This window comes from Ranitomeya variabilis, chromosome 2, assembly GCF_051348905.1.
Source record: "Ranitomeya variabilis isolate aRanVar5 chromosome 2, aRanVar5.hap1, whole genome shotgun sequence".
In the NCBI taxonomy this organism is placed as follows: domain Eukaryota; kingdom Metazoa; phylum Chordata; class Amphibia; order Anura; family Dendrobatidae; genus Ranitomeya; species Ranitomeya variabilis.
In genome coordinates this window covers 21695862-21719594 of record NC_135233.1, presented here as the reverse complement: position 1 = coordinate 21719594, position 23733 = coordinate 21695862, and the positions used below count along the sequence as shown (strand labels likewise).

Here is a 23733-nt window from a genome sequence, read left to right as displayed (position 1 = left end):
TCAGTGGTCGATGTGTCATTAGTGATCAGTGATCGATGTGTCATTAGTGATCAGCGATCGATGTGTTATCAGTGATCAGTGGTCGATGTGTCATTAGTGATCAGTGATCAATGTGTCATTAGTGATCAGTGATCGATGTGTCATTAGTGATCAGTGATCAATGTGTCATTAGTGATCAGTGATTGATTTGTCATTAGTGATCAGCGATCATTGGGTCATTAGTGATCAGTGATCGATGTGTCATTAGTGATCAGCGATCGATGTGTCATTAGTGATCAGCGATCATTGGGTCATTAGTGATCAATGTGTTATCAGTGATCAGTGGTCGATGTGTCGTTAGTGATCAGTGATCGATGTGTCATTAGTGATCAGTGATCAATGTGTCATTAGTGATCAGTGATCATTGTGTCATTAGTGATCAATGTGTTATCAGTGGTCGATGTGTCATTAGTGATCAGCGATCATTGGGTCATTAGTGATCAATGTGTTATCAGTGATCAGTGGTCGATGTGTCATTAGTGATCAGTGATCAATGTGTCATTAGTGATCAGTGATCGATGTGTCATTAGTGATCAGCGATCATTGGGTCATTAGTGATCAGTGATCGATTTGTCCTTAGTGATCAGTGATCGATTTGTCATTAGTGATCATTGTGTCATTAGTGATTAGTGATCAATGTGTTATCAGTGATCAGTGATCGATGTGTCATTAGTGATCAGTGATCGATGTGTTTGTTGCACATTAAATAAGATATCTCCTTAAGGTCATCACAGACGTCAGCACGCCCATGAGCATGGTGCACCATGTGTGCCATTATATTCATGTTTGATACCATTATCAGTGAGTGGATAGGGAGCAGCGTGCGCGGCATCTACATAAATAAAGTTAAAAGTTAATCATCTACAACTAAATATAGTGTAAAGCTCCATCAAAAACATTATCGGTAAACTTTTACCATTCCTGTCATTTCAGGTGACTTTTCAGAATAAGCTGTTGAGTGTGTCCATGAAGAATAACACCATTTATGGCCATTATATAAATTGCATACTTCATTTTTCACAAGTTTTCTCCTACAGGCTCTTTCTCACATTTTAAACTGTCTCTGAGTTAGTGGGTAAAGACTGGCTGCTATGCTTTCTGCTATACTCTGCAGACATTCGCAATACCGAGCAATGTAGCTGTTCTGATCCTAATGGCAGAGGATCTCAGAAGTACCAGCTAAGTCTGCAAACACAAAAAACCAGCTCATAGGGAAGTGGTAACTAGGCTGACCGTATACCCGTTCCTAGCACAAACAACTAGCAGCAGCCGGGGAACGTACCTACGTTGGTTCTAGACGTCTCGCGCCAGCCGGAGAACTAACTAACCCTTTCAGAGAAAATAAGACCTCTCTTGCCTCAAGAGAAAAGACCCCAAAGTATAATACAAGCCCCCCACAAATAATAACGGTGAGGTAAGAAGAAATGACAAACGTAAGAATGAACTAGATTTAGCAAAGAGAGGCCCACTGACTAATAGCAGAAAATAGGAAGATGACTTATACGGTCAGCAAAAAACCCTACAAAATGTCCACGCTGAATATCCAAGAACCCCCGCACCGACTAACGGTGTGGGGGGAGAATAACAGCCCCCCTAGAGCTTCCAGCAAAATCAGGAATCACATTTTAAACAAAGCTGGAACAAAATAAGGAAAATTCAAATGCACAAAAATAAGAAAGCAGGACTTAGCTTATCTTGCAAAATCAGGAGACCAGGAGACAGGAGAAAACAGACATGGTCTGATAACAACGAAGCCAGGCACAATACAGAGTATCCAGGAAGTTTATATAGGCACACCCAAGGCCAAACGAATCAGGTGGGTGCCAACCTGGGGAAAGACACTCCAAGAGCCATACCGCTAATGACCACAAGAGGGAGCCAAGAAATATAGTTCACAACAGTACCCCCCCTTTAAGGAGGGGTCACCGAACCCTCACCAAGACCACCAGGGCGATCAGGATGAGCAGCGTGGAAGGCACGAACCAAATCGTCCGCATGAACATCAGAGGCGACCACCCAGGAATTGTCCTCCTGACCATAGCCCTTCCATTTGACCAGATACTGAAGCCTCCGTCTAGAGAGACGAGAGTCCAAGATCTTCTCCACCACATACTCCAACTCGCCCTCAACCAACACCGGAGCAGGAGGCTCAGCAGCAGGAACCATAGGCACCACGTACCGCCGTAACAAAGACCTATGGAACACATTGTGAATGGCAAACGACACCGGAAGATCCAAACGAAACGACACCGGATTAAGGACTTCCAAAATTTTATAAGGACCAATAAAGCGAGGCTTAAACTTAGGAGAGGAAACCTTCAGAGGGACATACCGAGAAGACAACCAAACCAAATCCCCAACACGAAGTCGGGGACCCACACCGCGGCGGCGGTTGGCAAAGCGCTGAGCCTTCTCCTGTGACAACTTCAAGTTGTCCACCACAAGATTCCAAATCCGCTGCAACCTATCCACCACGGAATCCACCCCAGGACAGTCAGAAGGCTCCACATGTCCCGAGGAAAAACGAGGATGGAAACCAGAGTTGCAGAAAAATGGCGAAACCAAAGTAGCGGAACTTGCCCGATTATTAAGGGCAAACTCAGCCAATAGCAGGAAGGTCACCCAATCATCCTGATCCGCAGAAACAAAACATCTCAAATAAGCCTTCAGCGTCTGATTAGTTCGCTCCGTTTGGCCATTAGTCTGAGGATGAAAGGCAGATGAAAATGACAAATCGATACCCATCCTAGCACAAAAGGATCGCCAGAATCTGGACACAAACTGGGATCCTCTGTCAGACACGATATTCTCAGGAATGCCGTGCAAACGAACCACATTCTGAAAGAACAAAGGAACCAAATCGGAAGAGGAAGGCAATTTAGGCAAGGGCACCAAATGGACCATCTTGGAAAAACGATCACAGACCACCCAGATGACAGACATTCCTTGAGACACCGGAAGATCTGAAATGAAATCCATGGAAATGTGCGTCCAAGGCCTCTTCGGGACGGGCAAGGGCAAAAGTAACCTGCTGGCACGAGAACAGCAAGGCTTAGCCCGAGCACAAATCCCACAGGACTGCACAAAAGATCGCACATCCCGCGACAGGGACGGCCACCAAAAGGACCTAGCCACCAAATCCCTGGTACCAAAAATCCCAGGATGCCCTGCCAACACTGAGGAATGAACCTCGGAAATAACTCTACTGGTCCATTTATCAGGAACAAACAGTCTGTCAGGTGGGCAAGGGTCAGGACTACCAGCCTGAATCTCTGCAACACACGTCGCAAATCAGGAGAAATGGCCGACAAGATTACTCCCTCTTTAAGAATACCCGCTGGCTCTGCGACTCCAGGAGAGTCAGGCACAAAACTCCTAGAAAGAGCATCAGCCTTCACATTCTTTGAACCAGGCAGGTACGAGACCACAAAGTCAAAACGGGAGAAAAACAACGACCAACGAGCCTGTCTAGGATTCAGGCGCTTAGCGGACTCGAGGTACATCAGATTTTTGTGATCAGTCAAGACCACCACACGATGCCTAGCTCCCTCGAGCCAATGACGCCACTCCTCAAATGCCCACTTCATAGCCAACAACTCCTGATTACCAACATCATAGTTCCGCTCAGCAGGCGAAAATTTCCTAGAAAAAAAAGCACATGGTCTCATCACAGAGCAACCAGAGCCTTTCTGCGACAAAACAGCCCCTGCACCGATCTCAGAAGCGTCTACTTCAACCTGAAAGGGAAGTGAGACATCAGGCTGGCACAAAACAGGTGCCGAAGTAAACCGGCGCTTCAACTCCCGGAAGGCCTCCACGGCCGCGGGAGCCCAATTAGCAACATCAGAACCTTTCTTGGTCAAATCCGTCAAAGGTTTTACAACGCTAGAAAAATTAGCAATAAAACGACGGTAGAAATTAGCAAAACCCAAGAATTTCTGAAGACTCTTAACGGACGTGGGTTGAGTCCAATTATGAATAGCTCGGAACTTGACTGGGTCCATCTCCACAGTAGAAGGGGCGAAAATAAAACCCAAAAAGGAAACCTTCTGCACTCCAAAGAGACACTTCGAGCCCTTCACAAACAAAGCATTATCACGTAAAACCTGAAACACCATCCTGACCTGCTTTACATGAGAGTCCCAATCATCAGAAAAAAACAGAATATCATCCAGATAAACAATCATAAATCTATCCAGATACTTCCGGAAAATGTCATGCATAAAGGACTGAAACACTGAAGGAGCATTAGAGAGCCCAAAAGGCATCACCAAGTACTCAAAATGACCTTCGGGCGTATTGAACGCAGTTTTCCATTCATCTCCCTGCTTAATGCGCACAAGGTTGTACGCACCACGAAGATCTATCTTTGTGAACCACTTGGCACCTTTAATCCGGGCAAACAAGTCCGACAATAGTGGCAAAGGATACTGAAATTTGACAGTGATTTTATTCAAAAGCCGATAGTCTATACACGGTCTCAAAGACCCGTCCTTCTTGGCCACAAAAAAGAATCCCGCACCAAGAGGGGAAGAGGATGGACGAATATGTCCCTTCTCTAAAGACTCCTTAACCCCTTCATGACCCAGCCTATTTTGGCCTTAATGACCTTGCCGTTTTTTGCAATTCTGACCAGTGTCCCTTTATGAGGTAATAACTCAGGAACGCTTCAACGGATCCTTGCGGTTCTGAGATTGTTTTTTCGTGACATATTGGGCTTCATGTTAGTGGTAAATTTAGGTCGATAATTTCTGAGTTTATTTGTGAAAAAAACGGAAATTTGGCGAAAATTTTGAAAATTTTGCAATTTTCACATTTTGAATTTTTATTCTGTTAAACCAGAGAGTTATGTGACACAAAATAGTTAATAAATAACATTTCCCACATGTCTACTTTACATCAGCACAATTTTGGAAACAAATTTTTTTTTTGCTAGGAAGTTATAAGGGTTAAAATTTGACCAGTGATTTCTCATTTTTACAACAAAATTTACAAAACCATTTTTTTTAGGGACCACCTCACATTTGAAGTCAGTTTGAGGGTTCTATATGGCTGAAAATACCCAAAAGTGACACCATTCTAAAAACTGCACCCCTCAAGGTGCTCAAAACCACATTCAAGAAGTTTATTAACCCTTCAGGTGTTTCACAGCAGCAGAAGCAACATGGAAGTAAAAAATGAACATTTAACTTTTTAGTCACAAAAATTATCTTTTAGCAACAATTTTTTATTTTCACAAGGGTAAAAGGAGAAACTGGACCACGGACGTTATTGTCCAATTTGTCCTGAGTACGCTAATACCTCATATGTGGGGGTAAACCACTGTGTGGGCGCACGGCAGGGCTCGGAAGGGAAGGAGCGCCATTTGACTTTTTGAATGAAAAATTGGCTCCAATCTTTAGCGGACACCATGTCGCGTTTGGAGAGCCCCCGTGTGCCTAAACATTGGAGCTCCCCCACAAGTGACCCCATTTTGGAAACTAGACCCCCCAAGGAACTTATCTAGAAGCAGAGTGAGCACTTTAAACCCCCAGGTGCTTCACAAATTAATCCGTAAAAATTAAAAAGTACTTTTTTTTCACACAAAATTTCTTTTAGCCTCAATTTTTTCATTTTCACATGGGCAACAGGATAAAATGGATCCTAAAATTTGTTGGGCAATTTCTCCTGAGTACGCCGATACCTCATATGTGGGGGTAAACTACTGTTTGGGCACATGGTAAGGCTCGGAAGGGAAGGCGCGCCATTTGACTTTTTGAATGAAAAATTATCTCCATCGTTAGCGGACACCATGTCGCGTTTGGAGAGCCCCTGTGTGCCTAAACATTGGAGCTCCCCTACAAGTGACCCCATTTTGGAAACTAGACCCCCCAAGGAACTAATCTAGATGCATAGTGAGCACTTAAAACCCCCAGGTGCTTCACAGAAGTTTATAACGCAGAGCCATGAAAATAAAAAAATATTTTTCTTTCCTCAAAAATGATTTTTAGCCCGGAGTTTTTTATTTTCCCAAGGATAATAGGAGAAATTGGACCCCAAATGTTGTTGTCCAGTTTGTCCTGAGTACGATGATACCCCATATGTGGGGGTAAACCACTGTTTGGGCGCACCGCAGGGCTCGGAAGGGAAGGCACGCCATTTGGCTTTTTGAATGGAAAATTAGCTTCAATCATTAGCGGACACCATGTCGCGTTTGAAGAGTCCCTGTGTGCCTAAACATTGGAGCTCCCGCACAAGTGACCCCATTTTGGAAACTAGACCTCCCAAGGAACTAATCTAGATGTGTGGTGAGCACTTTGAACCCCCCAAGTGCTTCACAGAAGTTTATAACGCAGAGCCATGAAAATAAAAAATTATTTTTTTCCTCAAAAATGATTTTTTAACCCACAATTTTTTATTTTCCCAAGGGTAACAGGAGAAATTGGACCCCAAAAGTTGTTGTCCAGTTTCTCCTGAGTACGCTGATACCCCATATGTGGGGGTAAACCACTGTTTTGGCACACGTCGGGGATCGGAAGGGAAGTAGAGATGTTTTGAAATGCAGACTTTAATGGAATGCTCTGCGGGCGTCACGTTGCGTTTGCAGAGCCCCTGATGTGCCTAAACAGTAGGAACTCCCCACAATTGACCCCACTTTGGAAACTAGACCCCAAGGGAACTTATCTAGATGTGTGGTGAGCACTTTGAACCCCCAAGTGCTTCACAGAAGTTTATAACGCAGAGCCGTGAAAATAATAAATGTGTTTTCTTTCCTCAAAAATATTTTTTTAGCCCAGAATTTTTTAATTTTCCCAAGGGTAACAGGAAAAATTTGACCCCAAAAGTTGTTGTCCAGTTTCTCCTGAGTACGCTGATACCCCATATGTGGGGGTAAACCACTGTTTGGGCACATGCCGGGGCTCGGAAGGGAAGTAGTGACGATTTGGAATGCAGACTTTGATGGAATGGTCTGCGGGAATCATGTTACGTTTGCAGAGCCCCTGATGTGCCTAAACAGTAGAAACCCCCCACAAGTGACCCCATTTTGGAAACTAGACCCCCCAAGGAACTTATCTAGATGTGTGGTGAGCACGTTCAACCCCCAAGTGCTTCACAGAAGTTTACAACGCAGAGCCGTGAAAATAAAAAATCATCTTTCTTTCCTCAAAAAAGATGTTTTAGCAAGCAATTGTTTATTTTCACAAGCATAACAGGAGAAATTTGACCCCAATATTTGTTGCCCAGTTTGTTGTGAGTACGCTGATACCTCATATGTGGGGGTAAACCACTGTTTGGGCGCACGTCAGGGCTCGGAAGGGAAGTAGTGACATTTGAAATGCAGACTTTGATGGAATGGTCTGCGGGCGTCACGTTGCATTTGCAGAGCCCCTGATGTGCCTAAACAGTAAAAACCCCCCCTAAGTGACCCCATTTTGGAAACTAGACCCCCCAAAGAACTTATCTAGATGTGTGGTGAGCACGTTCAACCCCCAAGTGCTTCACAGAAGTTTACAACGCAGAGCCGTGAAAACTAAAAATCATTTTTCTGTCCTCAAAAAAGATGTTTTAGCAAGCAATTTTTTTTTCACAAGGGTAGCAGGAGAAATTGGACCCCAATATTTGTTGCCCAGTTTGTTGTGAGTATGCTGGTACCCCATATGTGGGGGTAAACCACTGTTTGGGCGCACGTCAGGGCTTGGAAGGGAAGTAGTGACATTTGAAATGCAGACTTTGATGGAATGGTCTGCGGACGTCACGTTGCATTTGCAGAGCCCCTGATGTGCCTAAACAGTAGAAACACCCCACAAGTGACCCCATTTTGGAAACTAGACCCCAAAAGGATCTTATCTAGATGTGTGGTGAGCACTTTCAACCCCCAAGTGCTTCACATAAGTTTATAACGTAGAGCCATGAAAATAAAAAATAATTGTTCTTTCCTCAAAAATTATGTTTTAGCAAGTAATTTTTTATTTTTGCAAGGGTAACAGGAGAAATTGGACCCCAATAGTTGTTGCCCAGTTTGTCCTGAGTACGCTGGTATCCCATATGTGGGGGTAAACCACTGTTTGGGCGCACGTCGGGGCTTGGAAGGGAGGGCGCACCATTTGACTTTTTGAACGCAAGATTAGCTGGAATCAATGGTGGCGCCATGTTGCGTTTGGAGACCCCTGATGTGCCTAAACAGTAGAAACCCCTCAATTCTAACTTCAACACTAACCCCAACACACCCCTAACCCTAATCCCAACTGTAGCCATAACCCTAATCACAACCCTAACCCCAACACACCCCTAACCACAACCCTAACCCCAACACACCCGTAACCCTAAATCCAACCCTAACCCTAATCCTAACCTTAATCCCAACCCTACCCACAACTGTAACCCCAACACAACCCTAACCCTATCCTTAACCCTAACCACAAGCCTAATCTTAACCCTATTTCCAACCCTAAGGGTACCGTCTCACATAACGATTTACCAACGATCACGACCAGCGATACGACCTGGCCGTGATCGTTGGAAAGTCGTTGTGTGGTCGCTGGGGAGCTGTCACACTGACCGCTCTCCAGCGACCAACGATGCCAAGGTCCCGGGTAACCAGGGTAAACATCGGGTTACTAAGCGCAGGGCCGCGCTTAGTAACCCGATGTTTACCGTGGTTACCAGCGTAAAAGTAAAAAAAAAAAAACCCGTACATACTCACATTTCGGTGTCCTTCAGGTCCCTTGCCGTCTGCTTCCCGCTCTGACTGAGTGCCGCCGTACAGTGAGAGCAGAGCGCAGCGGTGACGTGCTCTGCTCTCACTGTACGGCCGGCGCTCAGTCAGAGCGGGAAGCAGACGGCAAGGGACCTGAAGGACACCGAAATGTGAGTATGTACGGTTTGTTTTTTTTTACTTTTACGCTGGTAACCACGGTAAACATCGGGTTACTAAGCGCGGCCCTGCACTTAGTAACCCGATGTTTACCCTGGTTACAAGAGAACGCATCGCTGGATCGCTGTCACAACGATCCAGCGATGACAGCGGGAGATCCAGCGACGAAAGAAAGTTCCAAACGATCTGCTACGACGTACGATTCTCAGCAGGGTCCCTGATCGCTGCTGCGTGTCAGACACAGCGATATCGTATGGATATCGCTGGAACGTCACGGATCGTACCGTCGTAGCGATCAAAGTGCCACTGTGAGACGGTACCCTAACTCTAATTCCAACCCTAACCCTAAGGCTATGTGCCCACTTTGCGGATTCGTGTGAGATTTTTCCGCACCATTTTTCAAAAATCCGCAGGTAAAAGGCACTGCGTTTTACCTGCGGATTTACAGCGGATTTCCAGTGTTTTTTTGTGCGGATTTCACCTGCGGATTCCTATTGAGGAACAGGTGTAAAACGCTGCGGAATCCGCACAAAATTGACATGCTGCGGAAAATACAACACAGCGTTTCCGCACGGTATTTTCCGCACCATGGGCACAGCGGATTTGGTTTTCCATAGGTGTACATGGTACTGTAAACCTGATGGAAAACTGCTACGAATTTGCAGCGGCCAATCCGCTGCGGATCCGCGGCCAATCCGCTGCGGATCCGCGGCCAATCCGCTGCGGATCCGCGGCCAATCCGCTGCGGATCCGCGGCCAATCCGCTGCGGATCCGCGGCAATCCGCTGCGGATTCGCAGCCAAATCCGCACTGTGTGCACATGCCCTAACCCTACCCCTAACCCTAACCCTAATTCTAACCCTAATTCTAACCCTAGTTCTAACCCTAACCCTAGTAGAAAAAAAAAAAAATAAATATTTTATTTATTTTTTATTATTGTCCCTATGGGGGTGATAAAGGGGGGTCATTTACTATTTTTTTTATTTTGATCACTGTGATAGGCTATATCGCAGTGATCAAAATACATCTGAAACGAATCTGCCAGCCGGCAGATTCAGCGGGCGCAGTGCGCGTGCGCCCGCCATTTTGGAAGATGGCGGCGCCCATGGAGAAGCCGGACGGACACCGGGAGGCCTGGTAAGTATGAAGGGGGGTGATCGGATCACGGGGGGGGGGACCGGAGCACAGGGAGGGGGGACCGGAGCACGGGGGGAGCGGACAGGAGGACGGAGGAGCGGACAGGACGACTTAGGGGGGCTGACCACGCAACGGAGCACTGGGGGGGCGATCGGTGGGGTGGGGGGGGGGACAGATTAGGTTTTCCAGCCATGGCCGATGATATTGCAGCATCGGCCATGGCTGGATTGTAATATTTCACCGTTTTTTGGGGTGAAATATTACAAATCGCTCTGATTGGCAGTTTCACTTTTAACAGCCAATCAGAGCGATCGTAGCCACGAGGGGGTGAAGCCACCCCCCCTGGGCTGAAGCACCACTCCCCCTGTTCCTGGAGATCGGGTGAAATTGGAGTTAACCCTTTCACCCGATCTGCAGGAGCGCGATCCCTCCATGACGCATACGCTGCGTCACAGGTCGGATTGGCACCGACTTTCATGACGCAGCGTATGCGTCAAAGGTCGGGAAGGGGTTAATATAAGAACGCATCGCGGCATGCTCAGGTACAGACAGATTAAATAGTCGTCCCTTAGGAAATTTACTACCAGGAATCAAATCTATAGCGCAGTCACAGTCCCTATGGGCCTGGCTTACTGTTCTGATCCTAATGGCAGAGGATCTCAGAAGTACCAGCTAAGTCTGCAAACACAAAAAAACAGCTCATAGGGAAGTGGTAACTAGGCTGACCGTATACCCGATCCTAGCACAAACAACTAGCAGCAGCCAGGGAACGTACCTACGTTGGTTCTAGACGTCTCACGCCAGCCGGAGAACTAACTAACCCTTTCAGAGAAAATAAGACCTCTCTTGCCTCAAGAGAAAAGACCCCAAAGTATAATACAAGCCCCCCACAAATAATAACGGTGAGGTAAGAAGAAATTACAAACATAAGAATGAACTAGATTTAGCAAAGAGAGGCCCACTGACTAATAGCAGAAAATAGGAAGATGACTTATACGGTCAGCAAAAAACCCTACAAAATGTCCACGCTGAATATCCAAGAACCCCCGCACCGACTAACGGTGTGGGGGGAGAATAACAGCCCCCCTAGAGCTTCCAGCAAAATCAGGAATCACATTTTAAACAAAGCTGGAACAAAATAAGGAAAATTCAAATGCACAAAAATAAGAAAGCAGGACTTAGCTTATCTTGCAAAATCAGGAGACCAGGAGACAGGAGAAAACAGACATGGTCTGATAACAACGAAGCCAGGCACAATACAGTATCCAGGAAGTTTATATAGGCACACCCAAGGCCAAACGAATCAGGTGGGTGCCAACCTGGGGAAAGACACTCCAAGAGCCATACCGCTAATGACCACAAGAGGGAGTCAAGAAATATAGTTCACAACAGTAGCTGTGAATCCATCTTTAGGGTGTGATAAAACACTACAAAGTAGCAGCATGGAGGACATTATACAACAGTACTGAGCAGTGTAGCTGTGAATCCAGCTCTGGAGCGAGATAAAACACTTTTTACAAAGCAGCAGCATGGAAGATATTATTTATTTATTTTACTAATTTATATAGCACCATTAATTCCACAGCTTTACAGGCATTATTATCATCACTGTCCCCATTGGGGCTCTCTATCTAGATTCCCTATCAGTATGTCTTTGGAGGATGGGAGGAAACCCACACAAACACGGGGAAAACATACAAACTCCTTACAGATGTTGTCCTTGGTAGGACTTGAACCCAGGACCCAGCGCTGAAAAGCAACAGTGCTAGCCACTGAGCCAACATGGTGCCAATATTTTACAACTGTACTGCTCAGTGTAGCTGTGAATCAAGCTCTATGGTGAGATAACGCTTACTACAAAGTAGCAGTATAGAGGACATTATACAACAGTACTGAGCAGTGTAGCTGTGAATCCAGCTCTGGAGTGAGACAAAACACTCTTTACAAAGCAGCAGCATGGAAGATATTATTTATTTATTTTACTGATTTACAGTTGAAACTATAAAACAGTACTGAGCAGTGTAGCTGTGAATTCAACACTGGGGGTGAGATAACACTCTTTACTAGAAAGCAGTAAAATGAAGTACATTATACATTAGTACTAAGCAGTGTAGCTGTGAATTCATCGTCAGGGTGAGATAAACAACTTACTAGCAAGCTGTGAACTGTCTGTGTCTCCTTATCTATGCTGTTCCCTCCTCCCCTCTGCATAGACTTGAATAGGCAGCTAACGCCAATGAGCTTCTAGTCTTTTTTATTAAGACAGAATTTAAAACTTTTTCAGAATGAATAATGAGATCAAGAGGCAATGAGCGGTGGGGGTAGAATGGATCATACGTAGAGAAAGAAGATTTTTCTGATAAGATTGATTACAAAGTTTCTTATATTTATATGAACTATTGATTGATGGAAAGTTTATTGAAATGACGGCACTCATTTATTATGGAGCTCTGACGTCTGTACCTGGGACATACTAAGTGTACATGTATGAATGTATTCTGCATGAATGTCACAGATGGACTTATTTTTCCACATACCGGATTTTTGCAGATACCACATAAGTCATTTCCTCCTATGAATATGGTCAGGAGTTTCCAGTCCTCAGTAATGTTAATTTCCTAGAAAAGAATAATACAGTAAAGTTACCAGATGCACATGGTTTGTAATTTCTTATTCTCTAATCATTTGACAACTCTTATGTTAATTAATGAATTTGCCACATGTGTTTCATAATAAGGTTGACACCAGTCGTTGTAGCAACCAATTTGGAATTTGTAGCGTTTGGTGCCGTAGAACAGATACGGTTATGTCAAGTGGTCATGGCCATGACCACTTGACATAGCTGTATCTCCAGTAATTAGTCAGTGTATCTTTCTTCCTTTATTCTGTACAAACCACACTAAGGACAAAGGTTTTTTTTGTGATCCACGTTTTATAAGTACAAGGCAGCAACACTTGTTTGTTTTTCTACAGATTTGATCTTAAAGGGGACCTGTCACTTGCCATAAATTTGTAATAATTTAACTTTTTGTAAAAGCCGCTGCTCTCCTGAATCCAGCGATGTTTTTCTTTTATTCCTGCGCCTCTCCATTCCTGAGATATGGCCACATCTTCCCTGTATATAAATCTAGTCTTGTTAGCTAAGTGGGCGTGGTCCTCAAGAAGACGCCCACACGAGAAGAGTTGTGGACCACGCCCACTTGTTACAAAAGACTAGATTTAAATATAGGGAAGAGAGGGCCATATCTCAGGAATGGAGAGGGGCAGGAACAAGAAAAAAACAGCGCCGGATTCAGGAGAACAGCGGCATTTACACTAGGTAGTAAAATTACAAATTTATGGCAAGTGGCAGAACCCCTTTAAATGTATTTTCTATTAGTATTTTACCTATCACAAATTAAACACAAGAAAAAAAACAAGAGACCTTTAATCCTTCCATTTCTTTCATCCTCGTCACAACAATTTTAGCCTGATCGAGCATGTCACTGCAAAGCAAGAAAGGACAGTCAAAATCTCAGAGGCCTTGAAAATGTCTTTAAATTTAAGAGGTTAAACTGATGTAGTTGGAGATAGCTCATCACCTGCCATGTACGCTGAGCCTGATCCATACATGTATAGTGCATGGTCAATGGATGTGTACGATGACCATCAATAAATGTTTAAATAAAAAGTGATTGCTCTTGTAGGAAATGATTATATTATTGAAATTAGTGTAGTAATTCTATTCTTAAAAAGCCTCGGGAGCATTGTAAAAGTATAAGCGAGCATTTCACCTGCCAGATAGGTTTCTAATACATCATATGGAAAGAATAGTCATTTCTGCTTTTGTACGTACTCTGCCTTCGCTCCGGGAACAGCCTGATTTAGCCGAGAACGTTTAAGAAAATAAAATCCCTTTCCTGTCGAGTAACCTTGTATATCAGGATTGTACATCCGGAGGATGTCTGCAAGAGGAAAGTTATGAATTTAATGACTCATTTACTTATCCACCACTCAATGGACGGTTTTTGCCCCCCGTAACGTCAGAAGAACTACTGACTTCAAAGTAATAAGTCCACAAAGCAAAAATGATCATGGTCTCGGCTGATGGTGCAACATCTCTGTGATTTTACAGAGAAGGAACCATTTGCCGGCTCGCACAAATATTAAAGGGAGATTGGGGATGACCTTATCTGGCTCATGAATTCCCTTAAATTGTAAATTAACTTTTTATAATCATTGATCAGTTGTGGATCTTTCTAATATATTCCCTTTCCCTACTTTGCTTCCTTTTCTCTCGGGCTCGGTGCTGTTTTTCCTGCCTTGTTCTTAGAGAAGCTGATTTGCACTTCAGCTGTTCTAAAACTCCAGCGTGAGCGTCTCCGCTCCTCTCCTCCCCTGCTCAGATGGGGTGAGTCTTTGTAAATGGCTTCTGAGCTTGTGGGAGAGGAGCAGAGGAGCTCAGGTTGGAGTACAGGCTGATAGAACAGCTCAAATCAGCTCCTCTAAGTGCAAGAACCAGGTAGGTAGAACAGGACTTTCAATGTGAAGAACTAGGTAGGTAGAACAGCACTTTCAATGTGAAGAACCAGGTAGGTAGAACAGCACTTTCAATGTGAAGAACCAGGTAGGTAGAACAGCACTTTCAATGTGAAGAACTAGGTAGGTAGAACAGCACTTTCAATGTGAAGAACCAGGTAGGTAGAACAGCACTTTCAATGTGAAGAACTAGGTAGGTAGAACAGCACTTTCAATGTGAAGAACTAGGTAGGTAGAACAGCACTTTCAATGTGAAGAACCAGGTAGGTAGAACAGGACTTTCAATGTGAAGAACCAGGTAGGTAGAACAGGACTTTCAATGTGAAGAACCAGGTAGGTAGAACAGTACTTTCAATGTGAAGAACCAGGTAGGTAGAACAGCACTTTCAATGTGAAGAACCAGGTAGGTAGAACAGGTCTTTCAATGTTAAGAACCAGATAGGTAGAACAGCACTTTCAATGTGAAGAACCAGGTAGGTAGAACAGGACTTTCAATGTTAAGAACCAGGTAGGTAGAACAGGTCTTTCAATGTGAAGAACCAGGTAGGTAGAACAGGACTTTCAATGTGAAGAACCAGGTAGGTAGAACAGCACTTTCAATGTGAAGAACCAGGTAGGTAGAACAGGTCTTTCAATGTTAAGAACCAGGTAGGTAGAACAGCACTTTCAATGTGAAGAACCAGGTAGGTAGAACAGGTCTTTCAATGTTAAGAACCAGGTAGGTAGAACAGGACTTTCAATGTGAAGAACCAGGTAGGTAGAACAGGACTTTCAATGTGAAGAACCAGGTAGGTAGAACAGGACTTTCAATGTGAAGAACCAGGTAGGTAGAACAGCACTTTCAATGTGAAGAACCAGGTAGGTAGAACAGGACTTTCAATGTGAAGAACCAGGTAGGTAGAACAGGACTTTCAATGTGAAGAACCAGGTAGGTAGAACAGCACTTTCAATGTGAAGAACCAGGTAGGTAGAACAGCACTTTCAATGTGAAGAACCAGGTAGGTAGAACAGCACTTTCAATGTGAAGAACCAGGTAGGTAGAACAGCACTTTCAATGTAAAGAACCAGGTAGGTAGAACAGGACTTTCAATGTAAAGTTTGGGAGGTATGGAGGCAAAATTAGGTAATAGAGTATATTATAAAGATTCATAAATAAATGAAAAAGGTTTACTCTGTAAACCACACTGCAGTTGTATGGTGTGGTGGTTAGATATAGATGCCCCAGAATGTACATAGACAGCAGAAAATCCCATGGAAAAACAAATGGGGTCTCTCTTTAATGCTAGTTCATGCCGCCACACTTTCACCCAAAGCAACAAGGACTGGTTATTTTCAGACCCTACAAACATTACTTTTAAGAGGCTGGTATATACAGTATATATATATGTATCATTTTTCCCTATTCATTAAGGTACATACTTGCCAGTGTGGTTGTGTTACTGATGTCTCCGTCCCCACCGATGCTAAAGAAAGGAAGAAAAGAAAGACACCAAATTTATCCTTAATAGAATCGGCCATAAACCAAAAAATACAATATAACACCAAAGAAATAAGCGTCACATACTGCCACGCATCAATTAAAAGAGTAAACTTTATTAAGCAACTTCATAAAAAGGTTTAAAAGGTAAGACAAATGACCACAGGTACTAATAAGTTTGGGTGGTACAACCAGGGGTGTTAGTAGTCCTCACAGGATAATACGGTACAAACAAATGAGTTCATCAATTATCTGTTACATATATATTTAATTATGCATACATTATATTGTGATTGCTGTTTCACAGTGAAGAGGGAAAAAATCATCAATGTATCACATAGGCAAAGACTGGTAAAAAAAACAAACAAACCCCACAATATCACACACCATAGTAGCTTTTAAACCTTTTTATGAAGTTGCTTAATAAAATTTGCTGTTTTAATTGATACGTGGCTGCATGTAAAGCTTATTTCTTTGGTGTTATAAAGAAAAGAAGAGTAAGAGGGTTATGAAGTGGGACGTAGATTGTGCATCAGGTACGTTGGCACAGCTCAGAATTTGCTAATTTTCAGGAGAAAAAAAAAATTTAAACATTTTGAGAAAAAATGAAGTAGGGCTGTGCTGAGCTCCGTGCCTCCGCTAGTTCTCGTGAGCGCTCCTCATCATCATCGTGAGACAATATCCGTCTTATATCTCCAAAGGAAAGACAAGGAGGACGGATCGGAGCCTCAGGGGCCCAGTGCTCAGCGCCCAGACATCCACCAATAAAGACAGGGCGGAATCCAGAACATCCATGGCGGCATACACACTAAACGTCAGGGAAACTTTACCAACTTAGTAGATTGTTACAACCTCATACATTATATCAGATATTGGATGAGAAATGGAAACCTCCTCCTTCTTACCTCCAGGATATACCCCGATATTCAGACACCACATCCAGCACATCAAAGACGAATGCGTCGGCTCCATTACCTGCCTGCAAGAAAAGTCACACATGGGAGGAGGAATACCGCGGGATGAGTCTATAATGTCGCTACTTACAGTGATGGAGTCGCCCAGAGCAGCGATTACTTTAAAATCTGCAGGCCTCAGTCTGTGAACTAAAGACACAAAGGGTTAACATGGTGCAATCAGATCTGAACCGTCACAATGGCAGCATGTATAGAAAATCATATACAGAAGGCAGCCTGGAGGTGTCACACACTCGTCCCCTCTCCGGGCCGGGTGTCAGCTGTGGGCTCTGAAAATACTTTATAGAGTCTCGTCTGGGGTCCATATATTTTGTGGTACAGTCTGGGGTCTGATTTTATTTAGGGATCTCATCAGGTTTGGAAATCTAGTCTAGGGTCTGTATTTTAGGGTCAGACTGGGTTCTCTATTCATTGTGTATTTTGGTCTTTCATCTGGTCTGGTCTTGGGTACGTAATTATTTCGGGCTACAGTGTGGGGTATGTATTTTTGGGGGATCTGGTCTGGGTTACATATTAATTTTAGGGTCTAGTCTAGGAAACATATTTATTTTGGGGCCTGGTGTGGGGTATGTATTTATTCTGTGGTCTGGTCTGGAGTACATATTCTGGAGTCTGGGGTATGTATTTATTTTAGGGTCTGGGGTACGTATTTATTCTGGGGTCTGGTCTTGCATATGTATTCTATAGTTTGGGGTACATATTCTGGAGTCTGGTCTGAGGTACATATTTATTTTAGGGTCTGGGGTACATATATATCCTAGGGTCTGGTCTGGGGTACGTATTCTGGAGTTTGGGGTACATATTCTGAGGTCTGGGGTACATATTTATTCTGGGGTCTGGTCTGGGGTACGTATTCTGAGGTCTAGAGTACGTATTTATTTTGGGATCTAGGGTTTTTCCTTATTCTGGTGTCTTGGGATCTGTATAGTTATGGGGGTCTGATCTGGGGTCTTCTCTAACTATAGATTATGGGATCTGTAATTATTTTTGTGTCTGTCTGGGATTTCTCGTCACTCTAGAGTCTGGGGTCTATATTTATTTAGCGGTCTGGTTTGGAAGCTGTATATATTTTGTGGTATCTCCTCACTCTGGGGTCTGTATATACTTTGGGATCTGGTCTGGGGTCTGTATATACTTTGGGGTCTGGTCTGGGGTCTGTATATACTCTGGGGTCTGGTCTGGGGTCTGTATATACTTTGGGGTCTGGTATGGGGTCTGTATATACTTTGGGATCTGGTCTGGGGTCTGTATATACTTTGGGGTCTGGTCTGGGGTCTGTATATACTTTGGGGTCTGGTCTGGGGTCTGTATATACTTTGGGATCTGGTCTGGGGTCTGTATATACTTTGGTGTCTGGTCTGGGGTCTGTATATACTTTGGGGTCTGGTCTGGGGTCTGTATATACTTTGGGGTCTGGTCTGGGGTCTGTATATACTTTGGGGTCTGGTATGGGGTCTGTATATACTTTGGGGTCTGGTCTGGGGTCTGTATATACTTTGGGGTCTGTATATACTTTGGGGTCTGCTCTGGGGTCTGTATATACTTTGGTGTCTGGTCTGGGGTCTGTTTTTATCTTACAGTCTGGATACTTTAGGGTCAATGCCAGTGCCCTGAGATGGGGATTCATAGCGATCTACAATCAGGTCAGAGCCAATGGGCACATTTAGCATCTCCCTCTACATGCTGACAGCTGATTGGCGCAGGCCGTCATGTGACCTCTAATATACCGCAGAGGCGTCACTCGAGCTCCCGCCTTACATACAGGGGGCTCATTTATTAAAACTTTTACATGAGAAAAAAAACCCAGCCATTCAGTCTACTCTCCCTTCTTACAAGCTTCACTCTGATTGGTTGCTATGGGCAACAACGTCATGCCTTTTTTTCTTCTATATGAGGCCCTTTGGTCTTGTTGCCCATAGCAACCAATCACAGTCCAGCTTTGAATGTACCAGAGCAGTTTAGAAAATGAAAGCTGAGCTCTGATTGGTTGCTATGGGCAACAATGCCCCTTTGACTCTTACACAATTTTCAATAGTTCCCTAACAACTGCCAGAAGAGAAGTGAATGAATCCTTTCTCACATTATATTTGGACATTCCATTGCTTGTGACGCTCATTTCCTTTCTTTATGTACATTATGGGTTTTGGTAATTCATAAAAAAAATACGATGGAAGCGGTCATTTATTTATGGTAATCAGTAGTCTCAGCTCCGCCCCTGTCCCGCGTATACGCACATCATACATAAGTGTTATATCGCTAACGTAGCGCGGCTCTTACCTGAGGTTGGGACTTCGGGGGAAGGGGACAGATTTGTACAGGTGAAACTGCTGCCCTGTGCCCGCGGCTGTAAGATAAACATGAATACTCACTCCATGGCAGCCATTTTTATTTAAAGTGACACCATTGTTGGGGATATATTGGATAATTGCTCACAGTATAGGTGATAACTTGCTGATCAGTTGGCATCTGACCGCTTGGACCACCACCGATCCCGAGATTGGGGCTCTGAAATACCCTGTTAAAATGGAGAGTGGTCCCGCTCTGTTGGACTGCTGGAGATAGCGGAGAGCAGCTTTTGGCTATCCCCAGTAGTCCCAGGATGCATTTTAGAGCCCTGTTCTCAGGTTGGGACGACCTTTTAATAAGGATCGGTCACTTATTTTAAATATGCAAATTGCCTCTTCAGAGAAAAAGAGGACTTATGCTGGTATGTCACTCTCCATATGGAGAAACGTTACCCCTTATTTTAAATATGTAATTTTTTAAAAACCCAGTGTAAAAGCCGCTGTTCTCCTGAATCCGGCGATGTTTTTCTTTTGTTTCTGCTCCTCGCCGATCCCGAGCTATGGCTTCATCTTTCCTGTATATGAATCTAGTCTTGTTAGCCAATTGGTAGTGGTCCTTAAGAACACGCCCACAGGAAAGAATGAAGACCCCGCCCACGAGGGGTAGCAAGACTAGATTAATATACAGAGGAGGCCATATCTCAGGATCACAGAGGAGCAGGAACAAAAGAAAAGCAATGCCGGATTCAGGAGAATAGCGGCATTTACACCATGGGGAAAAAATTACATATTTGTTACAAGTGATAATCCTCTTTAAATACCAATCTACAAGGTCTACTTAATGATCCAAGCAAAGGGCATATTTGCAAACCCTGGTGCTTCATACACTGGTCTACAACTTATTTGCAATGAAGCAGAATGTGCCAAACTTATAAAAGGTATCTTTGGCTGTACATGGAAATTGCGCCAGTTATGAAAAATTGGCAAAAGTGTTGAAAATCTAAAACAATACTCAAAAGTTTTATGCAAATAGGGCTTGGAACAAAATTGGCTAATTTTTTTACACTCCCAAAAATTGTATAATGTCAATAGTAGATGAAGTGTCACCTCGCCATATACTGATCCATACTACTCTATATACATAACATACGCCATACGCCATCTTACCTGTGCTTGTGTCTCTGGCATCATGTCCTGCAGCCACCGGTACGGACTGTTCTTATGTGTGCTCAAGAAGGCCGAGTCCTTAGAAGAAAACACGGCACAAGATGTTACACATGGGATCCAGCTTATAAAGGGGAACTAAACACAACATATGGGGCTGCCTGCCGATGGCTGAGACCCCCTGCTAGTATCTCCATAAGCCCCAATAAGGTCTACAGAAACAGCCTTATCTAATATCGATGATCCCTTTAAATACATAATCATTCCTCTTTTTATATATTGTGCATGTAACTGGGCACAGTGACCCAGGGCATAGCTGTCGGCACTGCAGAATAGCAATTGCATCGGGCCCTAGTGCCTCCAGGGGCCCCATAGTGTCACATACTACGGCTTCTTCAGTCGCAGCTCAGGTCACAGCTACAATCAACTTCTTGACTTCACCTTTGATACATTGTAAAAAAAAAAAAATATCCATCTCATTTAAGAAGTGTGGGCTGCTTCTGTCACCTTATTTCTGGACCCCTCATGCTTTACACTGCAGCTCTGCTTGTTCCAATTTTCTACTGAGTATAAGCACAAGCTCAAAAGGAAGAGAATGGATGGAGAGCTAATTCCAAGCAGTGTAATAAAGCAATGAACCCAAAAAGTGATAGACCCTAGTGGACAACATGCATTTAATTATTACATTCGTAGACAATAAAACTATATAAATAAATATATATATATATATATGTGTGTGTGTATATATATATACAGTATATATATCCTAAAGACTACTGGGAGCACTTAATCACCAAAACTTACCTCCTGTGAGCACTGCACTTCGTAGACCTCCCCATAGTTATTAATGTTTTTACTCTCAAATTCAACCTGCAAAATCATCCGTATCATATGAATACACATTCGGATTCTTACCTTAAACTTTTATTATTTTTTATTACTTATATCCATATATCCATATATTTTAGGCTAAAAATTATTTTTGTAATTGGGTTAAATTAAAAATGTTGCACTGTTTTGCATTTACAAGTTTTCTGTATTTGCTGCGCATTGCTGACTGCAGAATGAGTTAACGGAGAATCCATCAGGGATCTTGTCTATAAAGGGAGTTTGTAACTCTTCTATCTTTGTCTCAGCTTCTCAGAGCAGATTTATGAGCGCAGTTCAACTTCAATGTGGTCTATGGTCATAAATCAGATAAAAAAACATACAGCTATCAGATTTATAAACTGCAGAGCTCACTAACTGATTCTCAGTTGACTCTTTCTGCAGCCGGCAATAGACAGTACAACACAGAGACTGTAGAAGGCTTTTTTTTGTTAATTGTAAAAAAAAATTTTTTTAGGCCAAAATACAATTTAAGAAAACAAATGCCCCCTCCCCAGATATCAATGTCCATAAAGAATTTCAAAACTTTGTAAATACATTTTCTGTTGAGTCAAAATTCCAAGTTAACAGCCTACATGTCCCATGACAACACTTCCCGACTATCCTCAAAGTGCATCAAAGTCCAAATCTCTACGATATAAAGTGCCGCTCTTCACGCAGGTCAGGACGGGTACATTGATGCATTGATGTGGATGGTCATTTGATTTGCTCTAATGACAAAGCTTTAAAAAATCAAAAATCGCTGACATGAAGTGTTGTCATAGGGAACAAAAGTAGAAAAGCTGCAGAACATAACAATACTTTTTATAGGACCCTATTGAGAGTTCTTCTGAACACTATCGCATACGGGACTCACCATATGGAGCACAGGGTGTAAGGCCACAGTGAAATCTTCCCTCGTGTCGTATCTCTCCGAGTTTATTAACTTTTCAAGGACAGACTAGAAAAGAAGGAGTTAAATTAGTATCCACCGCAGGGGCACAGCATGCGTTCTCAGCACCTGGGGCTTGCCGAATATTCCCCCCACCCCTCCCCCACCCAACTAATTGATTATTAGATATAAAATTTAAAAATGAAATTATATGTTTTTTTAACTTTTATTTTTTTTTAAGTACTTTTATTTTATTCCTACTAGAACTACAACTTCAATTCTCCAAAAAGTTGGGACCTTGTAAAATGTAAAGAAAATAAGAAATTAAGAATGCGACGATTTAGACATTTTTCCATTTCACTTGAATGAATTAGCTGATTTAGAAATTGATGGCAGCGACACATTTCAAAAAAGTAGGGTGGGGTTCACAAAAGGCTGTAAAAGTAAAAGGTACTAATTTAAAACAGCTGGAGGGTCGATTTTCAACTAAGTCACGTGACTGTATAAAAAAATATTGTTAGAGAGGCAGAGTCTCCCAGAACCAAAGATGGTCGGAAGTCATCTGTGAACAACAGCGTCTAAATATTGTGCAACAGTTTCAGGAAAATACTCCTCGCAGTAAAATTGCAAAGATTTTGAATATCCCACCATCTATAGTATATACCGTAATATTATCAAAAGATTCAGAGATTCTGGAGAAATCCATGTGCACCAGTTACAGGGCTGACAGTCAGTATTGGATGCTCATGGTCTCCAGGCTCTCAGGAGATGCTGCATTAACTACAGGCAAATCACTGCATGGACTCAGGAAAACTTCCAGAAATAATTGTCTGGTGATCACAGATTGTTGTACAATCCACAAATGCAAGTAAAATTCTATCATGTAAAGAAGATGCAGAATATCAGCACAAACTAGAAGCAGTGGCGTCTTCTCTGGGCCAAAGCTGATTTATAAGGCAAAATTAAAAACAGTTCTGTGTGTCAAGGAACCAAAATGTAAAATTCTTTTTGGAAACCCTGGACACTGTCCTGCAGACTCAGGAGGAGAATCACAATCCAGCTTGTTATGGAGGAGAGGGATTATTCAGCTTGTTATTGAAGAGGGACCATCCAGCTTGTTATCAAGGAGAGGAACAATCCAGCTGGTAATCGAGGAGAGGAACTATCCAGCTTATCAAGGAGAGGGAACATCCAGCTTGTTATCAAAGAGAGGGACGATCCAGCTTGTTATTGAGGAGAGGGACCATCCAGCTGGTTATCGAGGAGAGGGACTATCCAACTGGTTATCACAGACAGGAAACATCCAGCTTGTTATCAAAGAGAGGGACCATCCAGCTTGTTATCAAGGAGAGGGACAATCCAGCTAGTTATCAAGGAGAGGGACTGTCCAGCTTGTTATTGAAGAGAGGGACCATCCAGCTTGTTATCAGCGCATAGTTCTGCATCTTTTGTGGTTGAGGGCATTAGTGCCTATAAGGGGCAGGTCACACATGAAAGGTGCCATCCATGCTGGGCAGTATATAGAG

At 43.3% G+C, this 23733-nt stretch overlaps 1 protein-coding gene across 1 annotated transcript in view; it reads right to left on the bottom strand.

Annotated features, from left to right (window-relative positions):
* Positions 1-23733, bottom strand: part of PLB1 (phospholipase B1) — a 127351-nt gene that overhangs the window by 78832 nt on the left and 24786 nt on the right. The window contains exons 13-22 of the mRNA XM_077282094.1: positions 22193-22276; positions 21253-21318; positions 20452-20529; positions 19277-19343; positions 17070-17128; positions 16931-17004; positions 15968-16011; positions 13866-13974; positions 13455-13515; positions 12568-12648 (exon numbers count right to left, since the gene is read on the bottom strand). Of these exons, the coding sequence (XP_077138209.1) occupies positions 12568-12648; positions 13455-13515; positions 13866-13974; positions 15968-16011; positions 16931-17004; positions 17070-17128; positions 19277-19343; positions 20452-20529; positions 21253-21318; positions 22193-22276 (723 nt within the window). The remainder of the gene's footprint in view (positions 1-12567; positions 12649-13454; positions 13516-13865; positions 13975-15967; positions 16012-16930; positions 17005-17069; positions 17129-19276; positions 19344-20451; positions 20530-21252; positions 21319-22192; positions 22277-23733) is intronic.